The sequence below is a fragment of the Canis lupus genome, chromosome 9, assembly GCF_011100685.1.
Source record: "Canis lupus familiaris isolate Mischka breed German Shepherd chromosome 9, alternate assembly UU_Cfam_GSD_1.0, whole genome shotgun sequence".
In the NCBI taxonomy this organism is placed as follows: domain Eukaryota; kingdom Metazoa; phylum Chordata; class Mammalia; order Carnivora; family Canidae; genus Canis; species Canis lupus.
Genome location: NC_049230.1, coordinates 37568515 through 37589062, shown reverse-complemented (window position 1 = coordinate 37589062; position 20548 = coordinate 37568515). Strand labels below are relative to the sequence as shown.

Genomic DNA, 20548 nt, shown 5'->3' with positions numbered 1-20548 from the left:
TGCCTAAATCAGACCAACCCAGAAAACTAACGGGGCCTCATTCCCACTAGCCGGTGACCTAGGAGCATCCCTGCCGGTTCTCCTCACTCTCTGTCCTCAATACCAGAGACTCTAGGTCCCAGAGCCGGCGGGGGGGGGGGGGGGGGGGGGGGAGAAGTGAAATAGGGGGCTGCACCCTTGCCAATATCCAGTTCTTAATTGTAAATTCTATAAGGGTGTATTCCGTGCCTAGCATGTGCCTGGCCCAGAGGAGACATTTACTTGTGTTGAAAAAGGAATGAGTGGATAAAGTACATGATAAGAGTCAGTGGTCACCCTCACCCACTGCACCCCTTTCTCTGTCACTCACAGCTTTCCTGCTTTAGGAGACTCTTACTCATCTGCCAGAGAAGGGTGTTCCTTTGGCTCAGAGACTATCTTGGGCAACAATGAGGCCTTACTCAGGAGACCTACTGGTGTGAGTTCTTCAGAAGTAGTTTCTGGGCAGGGCTTAGGTTCTCATCCCTAGTCCCACCCCTGGCCTTGTGTTCCGGCTCAGTGGGTGGAGGAGCATAAATTTCAGCTGTTCTCAGTCTTGCTGCCTTTTTACCGAAGACTTCCGACAGCAACATGAAGTTGGGGGGCTTCCTCCTTCTGGTGATGCTTCTCACCCTCAGCTCAGAGGTACAGGAGCTCCAGGCTGCGGTAAGACCATTGAGACTTCTAGGTGAGTCTGGGCAGAAGGCAAGATACTTGAGTCCAGGAGCCACCTTGACTGCTGTACCTCTCTCCTTCTGTCTCCATTATTCCCCCTCCTTTTCTTGGCTGGTTCCTGTGGCTGGACTCGCCACTCTTCCCTTTTGCTCCCCCATCAGCCACCTGCCATCTTCCCCAGTGTCTCTTTCCCCCCTGGATTTCTTGGTCTCTTGCTACAAATAGATCAGATCACTAAAGAACACATTTTCTTAATCATGTTAAATGTGAATCATCTCATTCTACACTTTTCCCTTTACTACCAACATTCTCAAGGGAGCAGTCTTAACTCTCTGCCCTTACTACTCCACAACTCATTCCTTTACCCCTTGAAGACTGAGTGTCACCATTCCTGTCCCCAGCAATCTCCAGGAATTTCACTCCCAAGATCTGCTGGCAAATCTGCAAATCTCTTGGCTCTCCTCAGCAGTGAAAATCTGTAACTCCCTCAATCCTTAAACTTTCTTCTCTCCTGGATTATCTTCACTGTAGCCCCCTTCTTCTCCCTAAAGATTCTTGGATTCAACTCTTAACTCCTCTCTCTCCCTTGCTGTCCTCCCCCCACTTTAAACCAGTTGCCAAATACCATCCGTTCTTTGAAATTGTTTCTTGCGTGTGCTCCTTCCTCTCCATTCCCCTTTGCCACACAGCAAGTCCGGCCCTGACTACCCCATGCTTGGGCCAACACAGTAGTTTCCTGATAGCACTTCCTGGTCCTTGATTGCTTCTCAGGTTTGCTTGCTCACTGAATCCTGGTCCATTCTGTGTCCTCACACCAGAATAGTCTTCTTAAGTGAACTGCAGGCATATCCCTCCCTTGGCCTACCAAATGAAACCCAAACTCCTCAGGTCCTCAAAATCTGGCCCTGGTAACTTTATGTCCTGCCTCCTTTTCCTGCCTGACTTCCAACTGCCCCCTTATCCTTATCCCACCTTGCATTTATTTGCCAGTCCTCCTGTATTCCTTGTATTTTAGACAGAGGAATGAGGAGATGAGGCACCAGGGTGCCATATTTAAGGAGGTGGTCACTCTCAGGGTTGTACAAATGCTTCCTTAAACTAGGTGCCTTGCACACATCTTCCCACTCCAGGCCCTGTTACATTTCCCCTTGTGAACTTTTTCTAGTAATTCTTTTCTCTTCTACAAGACTCTACCACCACTACCCGCCTCAATTCTGCCTTAAAAAGATTCCTATACTTCAAGACTCACCTTTTCTGGTTTATCTAATTGGAAGTAATGTCCTCTCTCTTCTGAGCCCCTTTTCCTTTGCATGAAACCTCTCAGGACACTTGTCACATACTGCCTTGTTTTTAATATTTTGAATACAAGTCTTCTCTCCATTGTTAGATTCTAAGCTGCTCTACTTTATATCTTTATATTTTCTGAATAACTTAGCTCTATGCTGTGTGCATAGTAAGAAATGAACAGATTTAATGAATGACCAAACTATTATGAGTGAGGACAAAATCTGCAATCTTTTCACCAATACATAACAACAGAGAATAAAAGCATGGAGGTGTTGTATTGACTTTCTCTGAGGTCTGCAAGTATATTGTAGACATTCCACCAGGCCCCCTTCTTACAGTCTTACACTGCTGGTCATCACAGCATTCTTTTCCTTCTGAGCCTGGACAAGGTATCCCAGCCTTCTCAACGTAGCATCGGATAGTCATCTCTACTGATCAGAGTTGACACTGGAGAATGAATTTCATTTTCCCTGCTGGATCCAAGAGCTCCATTTTACAAATGAGGAAACAAAAACCCAGAGAAGTCCAGACACAAAATCAGGTAGAGAAACTCCTGATATTGGTTGAGTAGAAGCAAAAGCACAAGCACAACAGAAGCACAGCATACGTTTGTCCAGAGCTCTGCATACATTTAACTAGAAGTTCTTGTGGAGTCTTAACCAGCTTCTTGGACCTACTTCACTGGTTCTTAAAGACTATCTTTGAGGCTCTGGGAACCTGGGGGGCTTCCACTCAGGTCAGGAATGACTCCTTGAAATTGGGAGATGTGCTCTTCATGTTAGGGTCTATTTCATCATGTGGGACAGCAGAGGGAACTTGGCCTCGGGCCAGGCAGGTCACGATTTAATTCCACTTCTGTAACTACTAATAGGGGGGATTCACCTCGGTGCACCCCAGCTGCCACAACTGTAAGTCAGATTCATCCTGCAGGGTGACTGCAGGGCACCCTTGACGACATTTGGTGAATATGTTTCCTGTCTTCTGTCCCTTTTCCTGCAGAGGAGTGAAGTAAGGACATATGAATGGGCTTCTTTACACTTCTCTTCTGCAAACACAGTTATTCTCTTCTTTAAAATAGGCCTTCCTTTATTGTGAGAATGTGAATGCATTGTTTTTACCTAAAATATAGAAGATGTTAATGAGTATTGTTCTGTGAGTAATCATTTACAAATTCCCTTATTTACTGAACTAAAAGACAAAAGTGGAACTGGTTCTTTCAATCAGTCCTCTCTGATAACTGTGCTTAAAGCAGGGTCATTTTCAGCTGGTCTGTTCTGACATAGGAACCTGCGTTGAGCTCTGCACAAATGACGAGGATTGTGATCTAGGAGAGCACTGTGTCAGCAATGGGTGTGGCCACATCTGTGCTCCAGCCTAAGGACAGGTAAAAACATCAGGCCCTTCCCTTCTTCCTCAAACCTCATCCAAGCTAGATAGGTTGGCTGTGATGGGACTTTCCAGAAGTGGGTGGGACAGAAGCCTGTCTCTGTGCCCTCTCCCTCTTATACCTTTCCCAAGAAAAGGAAGTATCTGTCACTGGATGGTGGCTTCCAAACCTTTAAAATAATTTCATTACCCAGTATATCCAGGACAGAACTCAGACTATTTATTTGAACAAAAAGAATATAAAAATCAGTCACATTATCCCCTACTCCCAAATGATGTCTGCTTAATACTTTGGTGCATATTTTATTTTTTAATTTTTTAAAAGATTTTATTTATTTATTTTATTTATTTATTTTATTTATTTATTCATGAGAGACACAGAGAAAGGCAGAGACACAGGCAGAGGGAGAAGCAAGCTCCCTGCAGGGAGCCTGATGTGGGACTCGATCCCAGGATTCCAGGATCATGCCCTGGGAGGAAGGCTCAACAGCTGAGCCAACCCAGGCGTTCCTGGTGCATATTTTAAACACACATGCAAATATATAATACATAAATTGAAATGAGATAATCTTGTGTCTATTTTGATTTCTTAATTATTTCACTTAGAAATAGTTGGTGAACGATCTTTAACACCAATCTTCTATACCATCACCTTTAACAGCCTTATAGAATTCCATCATATATGCTCATATACTTAGTAATCTCCACTAATACACATTTAATATGTTTATTGTTTATGTTATTAACATGGTTATAATGAATACTAAATTGATGTACATGCCCTTAGTAATTTCCTTGGGATAAATTCCAAGAATTATAATTTATGACCAAAGACTATGTTCATTTTAAGCCTCTGATGCACACTGCCAGATGGACCTAGGAGAATCCCTCTTCTGTAGAAATATTTCAGGATTTTCACATGATAGTTTCTTTATTTTCAGTAGCCATCCAATGAAAAAAAATGCACAATGAAAAGTTATCATGATTCAGTCTTGATTATAAATTAAATTGTATTTATTAACTAATGTAATATTAACACAAGAGAATCAACATAAACTTTAAGTTACCCATTTGTGTTTAGAAGGTACTATCTATCCAATCCATCCACAACATTTGGGATGCTTTTGGCCTTGCTGGCTCTTTGTAGGTGCTTATTGATTCCAAGAACTGGGAACTGTCACCTCAATTGCCTTCTGTAATTTCAGGTCCCCAAAACAGCAGGTCTCATGTATAATTTTTTGGTCCATTTTTCAGATGAAGATTTATCTTAAGGCTCATCCTTCTCTAATAATTTCTCATCGCTTCCTATCTTCAAAGATATGACCAGAACTCCTTGACCAGGAAGACAGTTGAAAATGGGGGCGTGTGTGTGGAGATTACAAGAGATGTGTTGGGGAAAGGAAAAAGAGTCATTTCTTTTAATAAATCATCATTGTTAAAAGCACCCACACTGCTTGCATTGTTATTTGATTAAGGGTGATGATAAAGTAGAGGACAGAGTGGGAGACAGATGACATTTATCAAACACTTGGTATGCAACTGTGTTATATTCTCCACAAGCATCAACTAATTTATCCTTACAACTACCTTGTGACTATGCTTTTCATCAATGCCATTTTACATATAAGGATGCTGGGGCTTGGAGAGATTAAATAATTTGTTCAAAGTTATATGGTAGATAAGTTTCAGGGCCTTACCTCTAATCCTGTGTCAAACTCCAGGGCCTATGCATTATAGCGTCGTAGTTAGGAGCTCTGGCTCTGAATTTCAAACTCAGATCCACTACACAATTGTGTGACTTTCAGCAAGTGTCCTAACCTTTCTGTGCTTCAGTTTTCTGATCTGTATAACAATATATACCTCATAGAACTACAAGGACAAAAGAAGTTAGTTCATGTAAAGTACTTGGCATAGTGCCTGATACAGAAAACATTCAATAATGTTAACTACAATTGTTATGGTTATTATCACATAGTTGGGCTGATGGCCTTAGTGCTAATTTTATAGGACTCTAGAACAGAAGTCTAGGAAAATCCTCCTTCCTAGCCTATCCTAGTTCAGCTGGATCCTGAAAGCCAGCCCCTCTCTTCTGGTTTTCCCCATTATAAAACATGGGTGGTAAAGATAGAGATGCAGTAAAACAATGGGGCACCTGCACCCCAATGTTTATAGCAGCAATGTCCACAATAGCCAAACTGTGGAAGGAACTTCGGTATCCATTGAAAGATGAATGGATAAAGAAGATGTTATATATATATATATATATATATATATATATATATATATGTAATGATGTTATTGTGTTATATATATAACATTTATTTTTTTATATATAACATTTATATGTTATACATATTATGTTATATATGTAACTATATATATATATATATATATATATATATACACACACACACACAATGGAATATTACTCAGCCATTAGAAACGACAAATACCCATCATTTGCTTCGACGTGGATGGAACTGGAGGGTATTATGCTGAGTGAAGTAAGTCAATTGGAGAAGGACAAACATTATATGATCTCATTCATTTGGGGAATATAAAAAATAGTGAAAGGGAATAAAGGGGAAAGGAGAGAAAATGAGTGGGAAATATCAGTGAGGGTGACAGAACATGAGAGACACCTAACTCTGGGAAATGAACAAGGGATAGTGGAAAGGGAGGTGGGCGGGGAGGTGGGGCGACTGGGTGACGGGCACTGAAGGGGGAACTTGACAGGATGAGCACTGGGTGTTATGCTATATGTTGGCAAATTGAACTCCAATAAAAAAATATACAAAAAAAAAAAACCCATGGGAGGTAAAAATAGACTTACAATTTCTTGTCTATGTTCTTCACAATCACAACTGGCCTGGGTTGTAGTCTGAATTTGGCCAATTTACTGCCTGTGTGGCCCTTGACAAACCATATTTTCTTTCTTTAAGACATCTAAACTTTTCTTATCTGTAAAAAGGGGGAAATAACAGTATCTATCTGATTTGGAAGCTAAGATTTATAGAACCCAATAGTTTACAAAGTATTTTCACAAAGATCCCATTTGATTTCCACATCAACCAACAGATGAGAAATAGGAGGCTCTGAATAAATGGTGAATTTATTCAGTCTTCTTGCAAGTATTGGGAGGTGTCTACCATGACTCAAGTGCTGTGCTAGCATTGGGGATACAATAGGAACCAGATAGACAATTTGTATGCCTTCACAAATTTCACACTCTAGAGGAAGAAACAGATAATATAATAATAAAGAAGATAACTATACATTATGGTAAATTTTCTCAAGGAAATAAACAAAGATGAGAATTAGAAGGGGAAGGAGGTAAAGCCTACTTCAGTTAAAATAATCCCGACTCTAATGAGGTGATTAAAATAGTCTTGACAGAGTTCCAAAACATGAAAGAGGTGATATTCCAGAATAAGGCTCCAAATCACCTTATGTGCAGAATTTATAAAAGGAAATTGGCCGTGAACATGCTTAACATCTTTAAAGCCCCAAGGTCACTGTAGGATTAAAAAATATTGAGAATGAGGAGGAGTCAGCAAAAACAAGAGGGCAGTCCATCGTCTTTGTACTGCTTGCGAACGTGCTAAGCACGTACACTTTCTTCCAGCACCCAGGCCAGTATTGAGATTGGTTCTCTGTATGAAGGAAACAACTTCTTTACCTCAATTACTCGTGCCCAGTTTGAAGAATTAAATGCTGACCTATTCCATGGCACCCTGGACCCTGTAGAGAAAGCTCTTCAGGATGCCAAGCTGGACAAGTCTCAGATCCATGATATTTTCCTGGTGGGTGATTCTACCCATATCCCCAAGATTCAGAAACTTCTGCAAGATTTCTTCAATGGAAAGGAACTGAATAAGAGTATCAACCCTGATGAGGCTGTTGCTTATGGTGCAGCTGTCCAGGCAGCCATTCTTTCTGGTGACAAATCTGAAAATGTTCAAGACTTGCTGCTATTGGATGTCACCCCACTTTCTCTTGGCATTGAAACTGCTGGAGGAGTCATGATTGTGCTCATCAAGCACAATATTACCATTCCTACCAAACAGACACAAACCTTTACTACCTACTCTGACAACCAGCCTGGTGTGCTTATTCAGGTCTATGAAAGTGAGCATGCTATGACCAAGGATAATAACCTACTTGGCAAGTTTGAATTCACAGGCATACCTCCTGCCCCTGTGGCATTCCTCAGATTGAAGTCACTTTTGATATTGATGCTAATGGTATCCTCAATGTGTCTGCTGTGCATAAGAGCACAGGAAAAGAGAACAAGATTACCATCACTAATGACAAGGGCCACTTGAGCAAGGAGGACATTGAGCGCATGGTCCAGGAAGCTGAGAAGTACAAAGCTGAAGATGAGAAGCAGTGAGACGAGGTGTCTTTCAAGAATTCACTTGAGTCTTATGCATTCAACATGAAAGCAACTATTGAAGATGAAAAACTTCAGGGCAAAATCAATGACGAAGATAAACAGAAGATTCTTGACAAGTGCAAAGAAATCATCAACTGGCTTGATAAGAACCAGACTGCAGAGAAGGAAGAATTTGAACATCAGCAGAAAGAGCTGGAGAAAGTCTGCAACCCCATCATTACGAAGCTATATCAGAGTGCAGGAGGCATGCCGGAAGGAATGCCTGGAGGCTTTCCTGGTGGTGGAGCTCCTTTCTCTGGTGGTGCCTCCTCTGGGCCTACTACCATTGAAGAAGTTGAATAAGTCAACCTGATGACCGGTCTAGCATTGTTCCACACATTTGAAGGACCCAAATTTGTAGCAAATTCCATGGCAGTTTTAAAGTCAAGCTTCTATAGTAAATATACTGGGCATTCTTGATATGTGAATATGGAATATGTGCACAGAGAAAGGAAATAAACATTGCACTTTATAAGCACTGTATTGTTAAGTGGAAAATGCAATGTCTAAATAAAACTGCATTTAAAATTGGCACCAAAAGAGAGAGAGAGAGAGAGAAAATGAGGAGGAGTTAGGATGTGTGAGGAGATTTTTTTGGAAGAACTTTCGCCAAGGTTTAAGTTCCACAGTTTAGGAGTGGCTATCATTTAAATATGAGCCAATGAAGAGGGGCTCTCAGGGCTTCCCCCTAGAGCTTGATAAATGTTTTCTTCAGTTGGTGTCACTAAAGGGTAGGAATGTTCATTTCTTTGTCTGCCATCTGCAAGGGTATATTCCATCAGAACTCAACAGAATGGTATCGTTATACTTACAATATCTGGGTCATTTAGTCCTGAGTAACAGTATATGTGGGCTATCCACGTTACAAACTAAGATAAGCCACACTGAACCCAGATCTTTCCACAGTCTACGTCACATCACCTCCACTGTGGTAATGACACAGGTCTCACATCCTTCTAACACAATGTGTTGGAAATATCTTGTGCACTGCTTCAAATACTCTTGGCCTTACACTCTCATTTTAATCAATCCCTACAGCAACCAGTTTCTGTCAGGCATCTACTAGTTTAGCACAAGGTAACTTGTCAGAGACTTGCCTTGGACTTGTACCCTATACCTCTCACTTTTGCCTCAGGGCTTCTTCGTGCAACAAGAAACTCCTGCAGGAACCACCACCCCCAATGCATGCTCAAATAAGAAGCACTGGAGAACTGATGCTTGGTGGGGTAATGCTTGACAACAGAATTCGAAGAATTCAAAGACTAACAGTTATATGCTTCTATCTCCATTCCTCAGGAGGGGACTTCTTAGAAAACGGCCAATTCAATAGTACATATAGGTACCGATTCCCCTTTCTTCCCTGTTCATTCCTGAATAAATCACTCATACATCAACATCATCTAAGGTTCAGCTTTGGGAGAAATCAAACTAACACATCGTGATTAGGTTTCAGCTCCTGATCTTCTCTGAGCAAATGTTTGAATATCACAAATACACACGTTCCCAAGAATATGCAATAATATACAAGCACAATGGAATCTAAATCCAAACAAAAAATTAATATCTCTCCCCAAAGAAGTCTAAAGTCTTCAGACAACAAGCTCTTCTATAGCCTGCCACCAACTGTGACTGCCAAACAAAGTGTTTTAGTCTCAGGATAAAACATGCACATTCAGGTGACTTCAAGGTTTTCCCTAAGAACCATTGATAAGAATCTGCTTTATATTTGCATAATTCAAAGGCCCAAGAGATGACCAAGTGTAAATTTTATGCCTTCACCTCTTGGGTGACTAAAAACCGTTAACAGCTTTTATTTTATTTTTAAAATATTTTATTTATTTATTCATGAGAGACACAGAGAGAGAGAGAGAGACAAAGACAGAGACACAGGCAGAGGGAGAGGGAGAAGCAGGCTCCATGCAGGGAGCCCGATGTGGTACTTGCTACTCAGGACTCAATCCCGGGATCCCGCCCTGGGCCAAAGGCAAGCGCTAAACCACTGAGCCACCCAGGGATCCCCTTTTACAGCTTTTAAAATGGCTATTTCTTTTCCAGTTTTTTGCTTTTAAGAATACAGGAAATCTCGGGGTGTCCAATCTCAACCAGGTCAAACCTTTGCAGGTTATATTTTTACATGACTTGGTTTGAACTTCAAATGACTTGTGTGGTGAAGCGCAAGATCTAAAGGAGGATGCACAGCCAGCTGCAATGAATACTGGGAAATGTACCCCTTATTCGGGGTGCTTTTGTGCCCAAGAATCAAGGGCTCTCACAAGATATGAGAAGAGGCCAAGGATGTCGTAGAACTAGCACTTTCTGCTATTGCCACCAACAGCAGCCCTTCTCCAACTCCAACCCGCCTGAAACGCTAGTACTACTAAATAGGCCTGTCAGCCCTTCCCAGGAACACACTTCCTAGGAGGACAGGGCTCCACTTTTCAGTCGGGGCTCAAAAACAAGTGGGAGATGAAAAAGCCTCCCAGCTAATTCCGCACAACCATTTGCAAAGCATCCCGGAGAGAATCCCGGGTCTTTCAATAGGAGCCTGGCCTAAAGAAGTAGTTCCGGAGCCGGCGCGCGGAGGCGGGGATGCCCCGGAAGTAGTTCTCTGTTGTCCTACGTAGGCAAGATGGCGGCGGTACAAGTGGCCGGCTCCCTCCCGGGTGAGCCGACGCGGGAGGTGCCCCGAGAGCCACCACCGCCGGAGCAGAGCAGTGGGTTCCGCTGCTTGTCGGCCAGGCTCTGCGCCCTGCGCCCGGATGACAGCAGCTCCGCCCGGACCGAGATCCACCTGCTCTTCGACCAGCTCATCTCTGAGAACTACAGCGAGGGCGGCGGCGTGACCCCCGAGGTAGGCGCTGTGCCGGGTGGGGCGGCCTCGTCCCGCCTGCCGCTCCCGTCCCGCCCGTCCCGTCCGTCCCGCGCCTGCTGCTCGTCCCGCCTGCCGCTCCCGGCTTTTCCCAGCCGCGCTTCGCGTTACTTAGTTCTAGGCTCGTTTGTTCCCCACCCCGGACCGTGGCAGCCTCTGCCCTCCTGTCTCTGGAAGATCCTGCAGTGCTTGGCAAACTCGCATCCTGCAAAACCCCGCTTGATGACTTCTCTGATAACACCGCAGGTGTCATCCCTAGTCCCACCTTCCGGTCCCCCAGCTCCACTCTTTGCGTACAAAATACTTTGTATATAGGGACGCATGGTGGCTTAGTGGTTGAGCATCTGCCTTCCGTCCAGGGTGTGATCCCGGGATCGAGTCCCGCCTGGGGCTCCCTGCGGGGATCCTGCTTCTCCCTCTGCCTGTGTCTCCGCCTCTCTCTTGCTCTGTCTCTCTGAATAAATAAATAAGGTCTTTAAGAAAAACAAAACCCCAAATACTTCTACCATATATAAAGGGACCATATATATAAGTATATAAGTCAGTATATAAGTATATAATAAGTATTATATCATATATATAAGTATATAAAATCCACTTCTACCATTTCGTGTACTGTCCCGTGTACGATTCTGGGAATCTTACAGTGTGGGTATTATTAGATCTACTTTACTGATAAAAATACTGAGGCACATAAAGATCCAATGTCATACTGCTGGCAAAAAGGCAGAGGTAAAATTGGAGCCTAAGGCCGTCACATGGTCCCTACCATTTTCTGTTCCTTCGTGCTAGCTCTTCCCTCTCAACCTCGTCTTTAGAAGTACTCTGACTCTGCGTAAAAGTAATAGTCACACACATCAGGCCTTGGATACTACTTACTGAACTCCCAGAACTCTTGATTCAGTCATACCACTGCCTCTGGTGCTCACAGGCACCTCAAACCTGACAGTTCCTAAAAATGAGTTACACTGTCTTGTAGGCACATTGTATCCATAACCCATCCCATCCCCCAACGGAAACCTGCGGAGTTCGCCAAGTCACAGTGGCACAAACACTGGTGCTTGCCCTTTGTCCCTCCCAGATCTATCCAAGTCGAGTTTTTCAGATTCTATCTCATAAATATTTCTCATCCCCTTTTCTGTGTTCCCATTGTCAGGGCCTTAAGCCTTCAGACAAGAGGACTCTTTCCTGAACCTTTCCACTGATCTCCTCAAACTTCTCTTCTGGTTCCTCCTGTCTAGCCCTCCTCCAAACCATTCTTTGCTCTGCTGCTTAGAGTGATCTTTTCTTTCGTGGGGTGGGGGGGGGAATTCTGATTAGAAAGGCAAAATTCAGATTTGGGAAGATCTTCAGTACATATTGGTAGATGGTCAGAGCAAGGTCCAGAATGGTTCATTGCAGCATGACACCAATATAGGGTAAGGAGCACGTTGAACAGAATATGTACGGTTATCGATGTAAAGGGTTCAAAACAATGAATGGAAGAGTTTACAACAAAATGATAGTGTGTGTCACTAGGTGGTGGAGTGGAATTAAAGGGGTACTTGGGAACTTTTGCTTTATTGGTATAATTTGATATTTTTATATCAAAAAATATGTGCATTTCCAGTATCCTGTCACTTCTTTTGTGCCCTGTGTGCAGTCATTTTAAACCTGCTATTCCTCAAGCATCTACTAGTGTTTCACACCTACTGGTATTCTAGGTCTTTGCACACCATTCCCTTTGCTTGCAGTGTCTTTTATTGCTTTGTCTGGCAGATTTTAATCATCCTTCAGATCATTCGAGATTATGCTTTAAAATCACTTCTGTGGGCTCCTGGGTGACACAGTGGGCTAAATATCTGACTCTTAGTTTTGGCTTAGGTCATGATCTCAGGGTCCTGGGATTGAGCCCCACATCGGGCTCTGTGCTCAGTGCAGTCTGCTTGGGATTCTCTCTCCCTCTCTCTCTCTCTGCTGTCTCTCCTCTCTCTCTCTAAAATAAATAAATGCTTGTGCTGTCTCTCTGTCTCTCTCTAAAATAAATAAATCTTTTTTAAAAAGCACCTCTGTAAGACCTCTCTAATTACCATTTCCCCACAGAGTTTGCACTTAATTCCTTCAGCATTTAATTCACTTTAATTATTTGTGAGTATTTCTGTCTCCCTCATTATGAGCTCTTTAAGATTCAGGAATATGCTTGTTCACCTTTGGAGCCCAAAGATCTAGCATGCTACCTAACACATAGTAGGTGCTCCAAACCGTTTAGTTCAATAAATATCAGTGGACGAATGAATAGTGTGATTTACAAATAGGTGGCCCCCCCTTTTTTAGAATTACCTAGTTTTACAATAAATTTATACAAGTGTCATTTCTGATTTTTCCCACTACCATTGAAAATATGGTTTACTTACTTTTTCTTTTTTAAGATAGAATGAATGAGTTCTATTTTTTTAATTAAAATTTTTTTAAAATTCCCATATAGTTAACATAGTATTATATTAATTTTGGGTGTACAATACAGTGATTCAACAATTCCATACATCACCTGGTACTCTTCACAAGTGCACTCCTTAATCCCTATCACATATTTCACCCATCCCCCTATCCATCTCCCCTCTAGTAACCATTAGTTTATTTCTATAATTAAGAGTCTGTTTCATGGTTTGTCTCTCTTTTTTTCCCTTTGCTTGTTTTGTTTCTTCAATTCACAGATGAGTGAAATCATACGGTGTTTGCTTTTCTCTGACTGACTTATTCTGCTTAGCATAATACTGTCTAGCCCCATCCACAACATTGCAAATGGCAAGATTTCATTCTTTTTTATGGCTGAATAATAGTCCTTTTTTTTTTTTAAGATTTTATTTATTTATTCATGACAAACATAGAAAGAGAGAGGCAGAGACACAGGCAGAGGGAGAAGCAGGCCCCACGTAGGGAGCCTGATGTGGGACTCGATCCCAGGTCCCCAGGATCACACCCCTGGCGGAAGGCGGCGCTAAACCGCTGGGCCACCGGGGCTGCTCTCCATTGTGTATATAAACCACATCTTTATCCATTTATGGACATTTGGGCTGCTTCCATACTTTGGCTATTCTAAATAATGCTGCTATAAACAGGGATGCATGTATCCTTTTGAATTAGTGTTTTTTTTTTATCCTTTGGGTAAATAGCCAGTAGTGCAATTGCTGGATCTTAGGGTGGTTCTATTTTTAATTTTTTGAGGAGCTTCTGTACTGTTTTCCAAGTGTCTGTGCCAGTTTGCATCCCCATCTACAGTGCATGAGGGCTCCTTTTTCTCCACATCCTCACTAACACTTGTTGTTTCTTGTGTTTTTTATTTTAGCCATTCTGACATGGCTAAAATGTGTGCAGTGTGCAGTGATGTGTGCAGTGATGTCTCATTGTAGTTTTGATTTGCATTTCCCTAATAATGAGTGATGTTCAGCATCTTTTCATGCATTTATTTGCTACCTTTTGGTATTTTTAACTTCAATGTGTGCTTTTACATTCTAGAACCCTTTCTTTGGTTATTTAATTGCACTCTCTACATATGTAGAGGCTGGAGTCTTTAGCCTGATAACCATATTGAGTCTTTTACTTTTTTAGCACATCCTATTTCTGTGGTATCATTTAATTTTTTTTCCTACTTTCTGCTGCAGATTTCATCTTTCCTCATTTTGAATGTGAACGTTCACTTTCATTTTTCCATTTGGCCATGTTGGGTGGGGGGGTGGGGGGGCTGGTTCTTCAATTGATTGATAGGCATATTGCCTTTTCATTGTCTTTTTTTTTTTTTTTTTGGTAGGATGTCAGTACTCTTCTTGTCCAAGCTTGCCGACTGGTGCCTCTTAATCAGAATCATCTTGTTAGCAAAGTGTCTCAACTTATCCACCATTTACTTAACAGATTACAGGTAATCATTGTATGACTTTAGAATTCATCATGAATTAACCCTTCGAAATACTACATCTGTATTAGATATGATAGGCTAATCTTTTGAGAAACTAAAAAAAAACAATTCCTTACTAAGAATGATACTAAATAAAATTCTGACCCAAAAAATATGCTGTACAATTCTAGAAGTTTGTCCATTAGAGGTGTCTCTTTCTGTTTGTTTCAGGAAACCAATATCACTGAGGCCCCCAGGTTTTAGGATTTTTTATGGAAGATGTATCTGACCAAGACATATCTAAGAATAATTTGAAACAATCCCCTACTCCTTTCCTTCTGATATTTATTCCCCTTTCCCAAAGGTACCATTTTTGTGGTCTACTTTTGCTTATCATAAAACATAAGAAGTAGCTTGAGAACAAGAGGACACTAGATAAAAGACCCTTGTTATTTATATCAAGATCTGTACTGTAATTCCCCTTTCTCCAAAACCTTTTTAAATAAATCCTAAATAAATCTCATCAGAAATTACAGCTGTTATCCTACCATAAGATACCCCATGAGTATGTGAATATAGTTAGCACAAAACTTACAGTTAGCATGATGCAATCTAGAATTCTTTTGGCTGCAAGAAACAGAAAAGCCAATCTAGAATACCTTAAAAAAATTTTTTTTTAATTCTCTCATCTCATAACCCCCAAAAGAGGCACTCTAAGGGGGAACTGAGTAATGAGAAACTTCCTGATATTTTCCATTTGCTATCAGTGTCTGGGTCATCCTCAGCTAGCATCTCTCATAGTCAGGATGGCTGCCTCAGTTCCTGGAATCCCATGTGAAATAAATAACACCCCACAGAAGCAAAAGAACAATTTATTTTGTGTCCCTTTGATTTAAGAACGAGGCACCTTGTCCTCCACACTATCCATCAGACCTCCCCTGATATCTGGCTGGGGAGACCTAGGTCATATGAGAACCCCTCTATACCCGCCTGTTCAGGGGAATGATATTACCATGAGTGGCTTAAACCAGGGGTCAACTTGTCTGCACATTGGAATCACCTGAGGGCTTAAGTTCCCTAGATGATTACAATGTGCAGCTCAACTCTTATATCAGGGTTTCTTAATCTCAGCATCATTAATATTTTGGATCAGATGATTCTTAGTTGTGGGGGGCTTAGTTGTGCATTGTAGGTTTTTAGCAGCATCCCTGACTTCTCAGTAGGCTTCTAATTTTAGAAGCCAGTAGCATGCCTCCAATTGTGACAGTCAAAAATGTCTACAGTCATGGCCAAATGGGCAAAAAAATCTTATTTCCCTCAGAAATAACATCGCCCCTGTTAGAGAATCATTGTCTTAGCTAATTGGAATTTACCGTCAGGTCTCATGTGTGAGAGATGAGCATTCAAATAAAATCAGTACTCTGCCAGCAAGAGAGAGCAGATGTAGGTAAACAATGTCTGCTATGTCTCCTAAATGAGATGAGGCTATTTTCAAGTTTAGAATTTTTCACACTGATATGGTGGCTTCTGAATGTTTATTATTCTCAGGTATATTAGTACTTTGTAATACTGGCAGTTGGAAAAATTCCTGATCACATATACCTACAGCCCTTAACCAACTTTCTAGCTTTTGATGACATTTTATCTCAATTATTCATGAATTGATACTTTGATTAGCTGACATTGCCCCAAAAGGATTATAAATTCCTTGAGGACAAGGATATGCCATCTCTTCCTGCTGTATTTCCCATATCATAGTGAGACATAGTAGCTATTTAGCAGACATAGCATTTACATGTAGAAGACAATTTCATTGGCTTGAGTCTTATATGTATGGATTTATAGCTGCCAGTGTCCGGTTAGCTCAAGGAAAATTTACAAGGACTTTGCTAGATTCTACTTTGAGTGGAAGGAGTAAAGGGGAGGAAATGAGCAAGGCCCTGGGCCAAGGAGAAGGCCTTGTCTTGATCAAACTTTCAAGGCCTTTAGAGTTGATCTTTTTGACCTCAAAAAGATGGACACATGTGCTCTCTTTCATAGCCTGATTTAGATGAGCATACGTGTCTGAAAGAATTAAAATATTTTTTTACAAGTTAGATTATGCATATTTTTTCCTCTCCTGATAGGTGATTGTGGATGAACAGAACCTGGATTTCCTGCTGGCATATGCTATTTCTGCTCTTCAGCAGTGTAGTTCCTGGACACACATGGAAATTCTTCAAGCCCTGGCAGCTCTGGTTTACTGCAATGGCTCAAAATGTCAAAAGGTAGTTTAAACTGTGTTCTTTCTTTCCTTCAAAAGTTAGGAACACAGGCTCTGAACCTGTGCTGAGGTTTCTATCCTGTCATTCAAGAAATATGTGACCTTGAGCAACCTTTACTCAACCACTGTGAGCCTCATTTCTTCATCTATACAGTAGTTCCTCTGAGGATGAAGTAAGACAATCCTTGCAAAGTGCTTGGCATTCGGTAAATATTATTACCATTATTATTAAATCGTGTTATTATCATTACCCTTCAGCTATGCGCCTACAACTAAAGAGCTTCAGCAATTACCTGGGCTGGGAGTGGTGATCCCCACTGGTGTTTTGGGGGCACATCTTTGCATGCCCATCTGGAAGATTTACCTGGCAGCTAGTCTTTTGGTACTTAACTGCCCTTTAGTTTAAAAAATGGCATGTCTAAAGAGTAATATTTTTCTAGAAGTTTTCTTTGACCAACATTAGCTATTATTTTGTTTTAGTATCTCCCAGACTTGCTAGGCAAGAGCGGGATTTTGATGAAGTTGAGTGACTTGGCTCAGCCCGACCCTGAAGTTAGGAGAGCTGCAGTGCACTGTATGGCAAACTTATGTCTCAGGTATGTGGATCCAGTCACATCACCCAGCTGTAATAAGGTAGAGCCTCTCATGGATCCTTTATAGGTAGTTCAATCTGTCTGAAGCCAAAGCCAACTTAGAAAAATTACCTACTTTGTGTTTCCTGTGTTCCTTGCTAATAATATCATCATATATTGTTTATTTTTTAATTTTAATATTGCTGATAAAAAAGATAAAGGAAAAACAGACTAGGACTTTATCCCTAAAATAGGGTAAAAGTAGTCCATGTGCAATATGTCAAGGTTTTGTTTTCTTCTGATATAACTTTTAACCATATTAAGTCTTTTAGAATATAGTTGTATAAAGTTAAGCTTTGGTGAGGCCTCTGTCAAGGTCAGTTTCTTCTAAGAAATTGGAGCTAATCCCAGCCACCAAGTTGTAGATTCATGCCATGAAAAATCTTGTCCTAGGCTCAGGCCGGCCTAGGACAGCCGGCTCAGCTGAGTGACTCTAGCTTGACAGGACCTGTCTGCATTATTTCCCTTTAAGCACTGAAAAAAACTAAAAAAGATTTCTTTCTCTATAATTCTTCCACTATAGACCTGTAACTTTTCCCTTTGGATACATACTGCTCTTCCTCCTTCTTATTTATTCCATCCTTGTTCTGTCCCATAGCCATAGTTAATCACCCAAAGTGAATAGTCTTCCTTAATACAGTTTCATACAAGGGTGTATTCCAGCTCCATTGGTTGGTATTACTGCTGTTTTTAATTCTTACTCTTTGCAAGCCCCATTAAAGGAGACTATGTTTGAGTCACTTTTTCTATGTGTGTTTTAGTGTGCCAGGACAGCCATACTTGGAGGAGCCCTACCCAAATATCTGCTTCCAGGCTTTCTTGACCACTTTACAGTCTCCAAAATCATCTGATATGGATGATATCACGTTTTGCATGGTAGGTGGGGCTACTACTGATCCTTGTGAATGTTACAGAGATGTCTAGAAGCAGCAGTAGAACAGAAGCTGTTACTAAAAAGTATAATTTGGTTGCTGAATTAGTTTTGTCTAGAGATAATAGGCATACATGGAATATTTAAAACTTCCAAAGATGGACATCGTATCTTTCAAAGTTAAGTTATAAGACAGTTTCTGTTTGGCAGCCTTGGTGGCTCAGCGGTTTGGCGCCGCCTTCAGCCCAGGGCATGATCTTGGAGACCCAGGATTGAGTCCCACATCGGGCTCCCTGCATGGAGCCTGCTTTTCCCTCTGCCTGTGTCTCTGGCTCTCTCTCTCTCTCTCTCTCTCTCTATGTCTCTCATGCATAAATAAAATCTTAAAAAAAAAAAAAAAAGTTTATTTTGTTTTGCAGTTCTGGATTCTTAAAAGTATTTTTTTCTCCTGACTATAAAAGCAATATAATTTTAGACTAGTAACTTTTTTTTTATTTGTTTATTTTTTTAGAGAGAGAGAAAGAGAGAATACAACAGGGCGCAGAGGGCAGAAGGAGAGGGAGTGAGAGAATCCCAAGCAGGCTCCACACACCCAGTGTGTAGCTTGATGTGGGGCTCAATCTCAACCCCGAGATTAGGACCTGAGCTAAAATCAAGAGTCTAATGCTTAACTGACTGAGCACTCAGGCACCTCTAGTAACTATCTATCCTTTTGATGGTAGGGAAAGGAGTAGATTTCAACAGTATCTGCAATAGTATTTCTTTTTAAAAGTTTTGATGCAAATATGACAATGTATTACCATGTTTTAAGTTCAGGGTGACACATAGCAGAAATTACAGATCTTTGACACTGAAAGTTCCTCATAGCTCCATGCTCAGATATAACCACCTGGAACAACAATTTGTTCTGCAAGTCCCCAAATATTTTTTTTCTCTATGTAAATGAGCATATTTTATAATTTTCAGGTGGGGTCATATTAAATATGCTGTTTTACAACTCTCCTTTTTAAAGTTAATATTTCTTGGGCATCTTTTCCATACATGTTGATGTACCTCATGCTTTCTAACTGCTGTCGCTGGGAGACCTTGGGCAAGTTACTGAACTTCTTGAGCCTCCATCCCTTCTCTCTGAAATGGGACAAATGATGCAATTTCCTTGTGGGGTCCTATGAGCAGTATATGAAACACAGCATTTAAAGTGCTTGGCAGATGCTTGCTGATACTGTGGTTGAATTTCCCATGTAGAGAGGAGGGTCAGCTTCTTACACCATCATTGTTGTAACCGATGGAAATGGAATTTCTTCAGTGTTTCTACTATTTCAGAAAAAAGGCTATGGTTCACATCCTCTCCATGGGGGGAGTATTTCTTAAGGATGGTATTTCTCAATGAGAATGCTGAGTCAGAAGGTCAGTCTGGATCAGAATTGCCCTCTAGAAATCTTCTCCCACATACATGCCTTTGCCTTTAAGATCTAATGAGGTTCCTGCATCAGAGAGCTTCCCCGCTTCCCATCTCCACTGCCACTTTCTCATCCCTGTCACCGTCTTCCCACTACACACCTGTTTTTTTTTTTCTTGCTCACCATTTGTACATGCTAGCTTAAGAACATGTACGATAAGACCACTCTTCTTTGGTGAAAGCACTCTATATTTCTAGAAAATAATTAGTAGTAGCTCATCAGATCTCTCTCCTCTGGATCTTCATTCTTTTTTCCTCCTTTTGAATGTGTTTTTTTTTTTTTTTTTTTTTTGTCATCTAGAGACTTTCTCCTCTAGCCTCAGTGATGGTAGAAAGTTGATCCCTAGATAACCACATTTCCTTTACCTTTAAACTCATCCTCTTCTTTCCCCTAGTTGTTACAAAATGCATTAAAAGGCATACAGTCTCTTCTAAATGGGGGTAAGATGAAACTGACACAGACTGAGGAACTTGGAGCTCTTCTGGCTGTGCTAAAGGTAAGGCATTGCCCTTTAAACCCAAGTCCTCATTATGGCAAGTGTCTATCCTACTTTATACCCTGGCTGTAAAGACCACTTTATATCATCACTCCAGTATTTTAGGAAAGATCATTCAAATGTTATATTTTAGGAGAGATCATTCAAATGTTCATATACAAGCATACTTAAAATTAAGAACTGAAAAACAGTTTTAACTAAATGTTTCAAAATTCTAAAACTTTACTTATGAATCTTAACTTAGGAAAAGAATAGGTTATGTAGATAATTTAATTTCAGATCGTC

The 20548-nt window shown here is 41.1% G+C and overlaps 1 protein-coding gene, 1 long non-coding RNA gene and 1 pseudogene across 11 annotated transcripts in view; all 3 read left to right on the top strand.

Moving 5' to 3' along the window:
• Positions 1 to 547: 547 nt before the first annotated feature.
• LOC102151893 lies at positions 548 to 4810 on the top strand. The gene is made up of 3 exons (XR_005364650.1): positions 548 to 706; positions 3264 to 3364; positions 4621 to 4810. It is a non-coding gene; the product is annotated as an uncharacterized LOC102151893 (long non-coding RNA).
• A 1366-nt stretch (positions 4811 to 6176) lies between these two features.
• LOC480599 lies at positions 6177 to 8104 on the top strand (annotated as a pseudogene).
• Positions 8105 to 10402: 2298 nt separating this feature from the next.
• Positions 10403 to 20548, top strand: part of HEATR6 (HEAT repeat containing 6) — a 40305-nt gene continuing 30159 nt past the window's right edge. For 6 of the 10 annotated variants that reach the window (XM_038548068.1, XM_038548070.1, XM_038548069.1 and 3 more), the window contains exons 1-6: positions 10431 to 10652; positions 14458 to 14565; positions 16668 to 16808; positions 17285 to 17400; positions 18198 to 18312; positions 20162 to 20263. In XM_038548068.1, the coding sequence (XP_038403996.1) occupies positions 10431 to 10652; positions 14458 to 14565; positions 16668 to 16808; positions 17285 to 17400; positions 18198 to 18312; positions 20162 to 20263 (804 nt within the window). Of the gene's footprint in view, positions 10653 to 14457; positions 14566 to 16667; positions 16809 to 17284; positions 17401 to 18197; positions 18313 to 20161; positions 20264 to 20548 lie in introns of all 10 variants that reach the window. The other 4 variants (XM_038548075.1, XM_038548074.1, XM_038548067.1 and 1 more) reach the window with 1 other exon arrangement.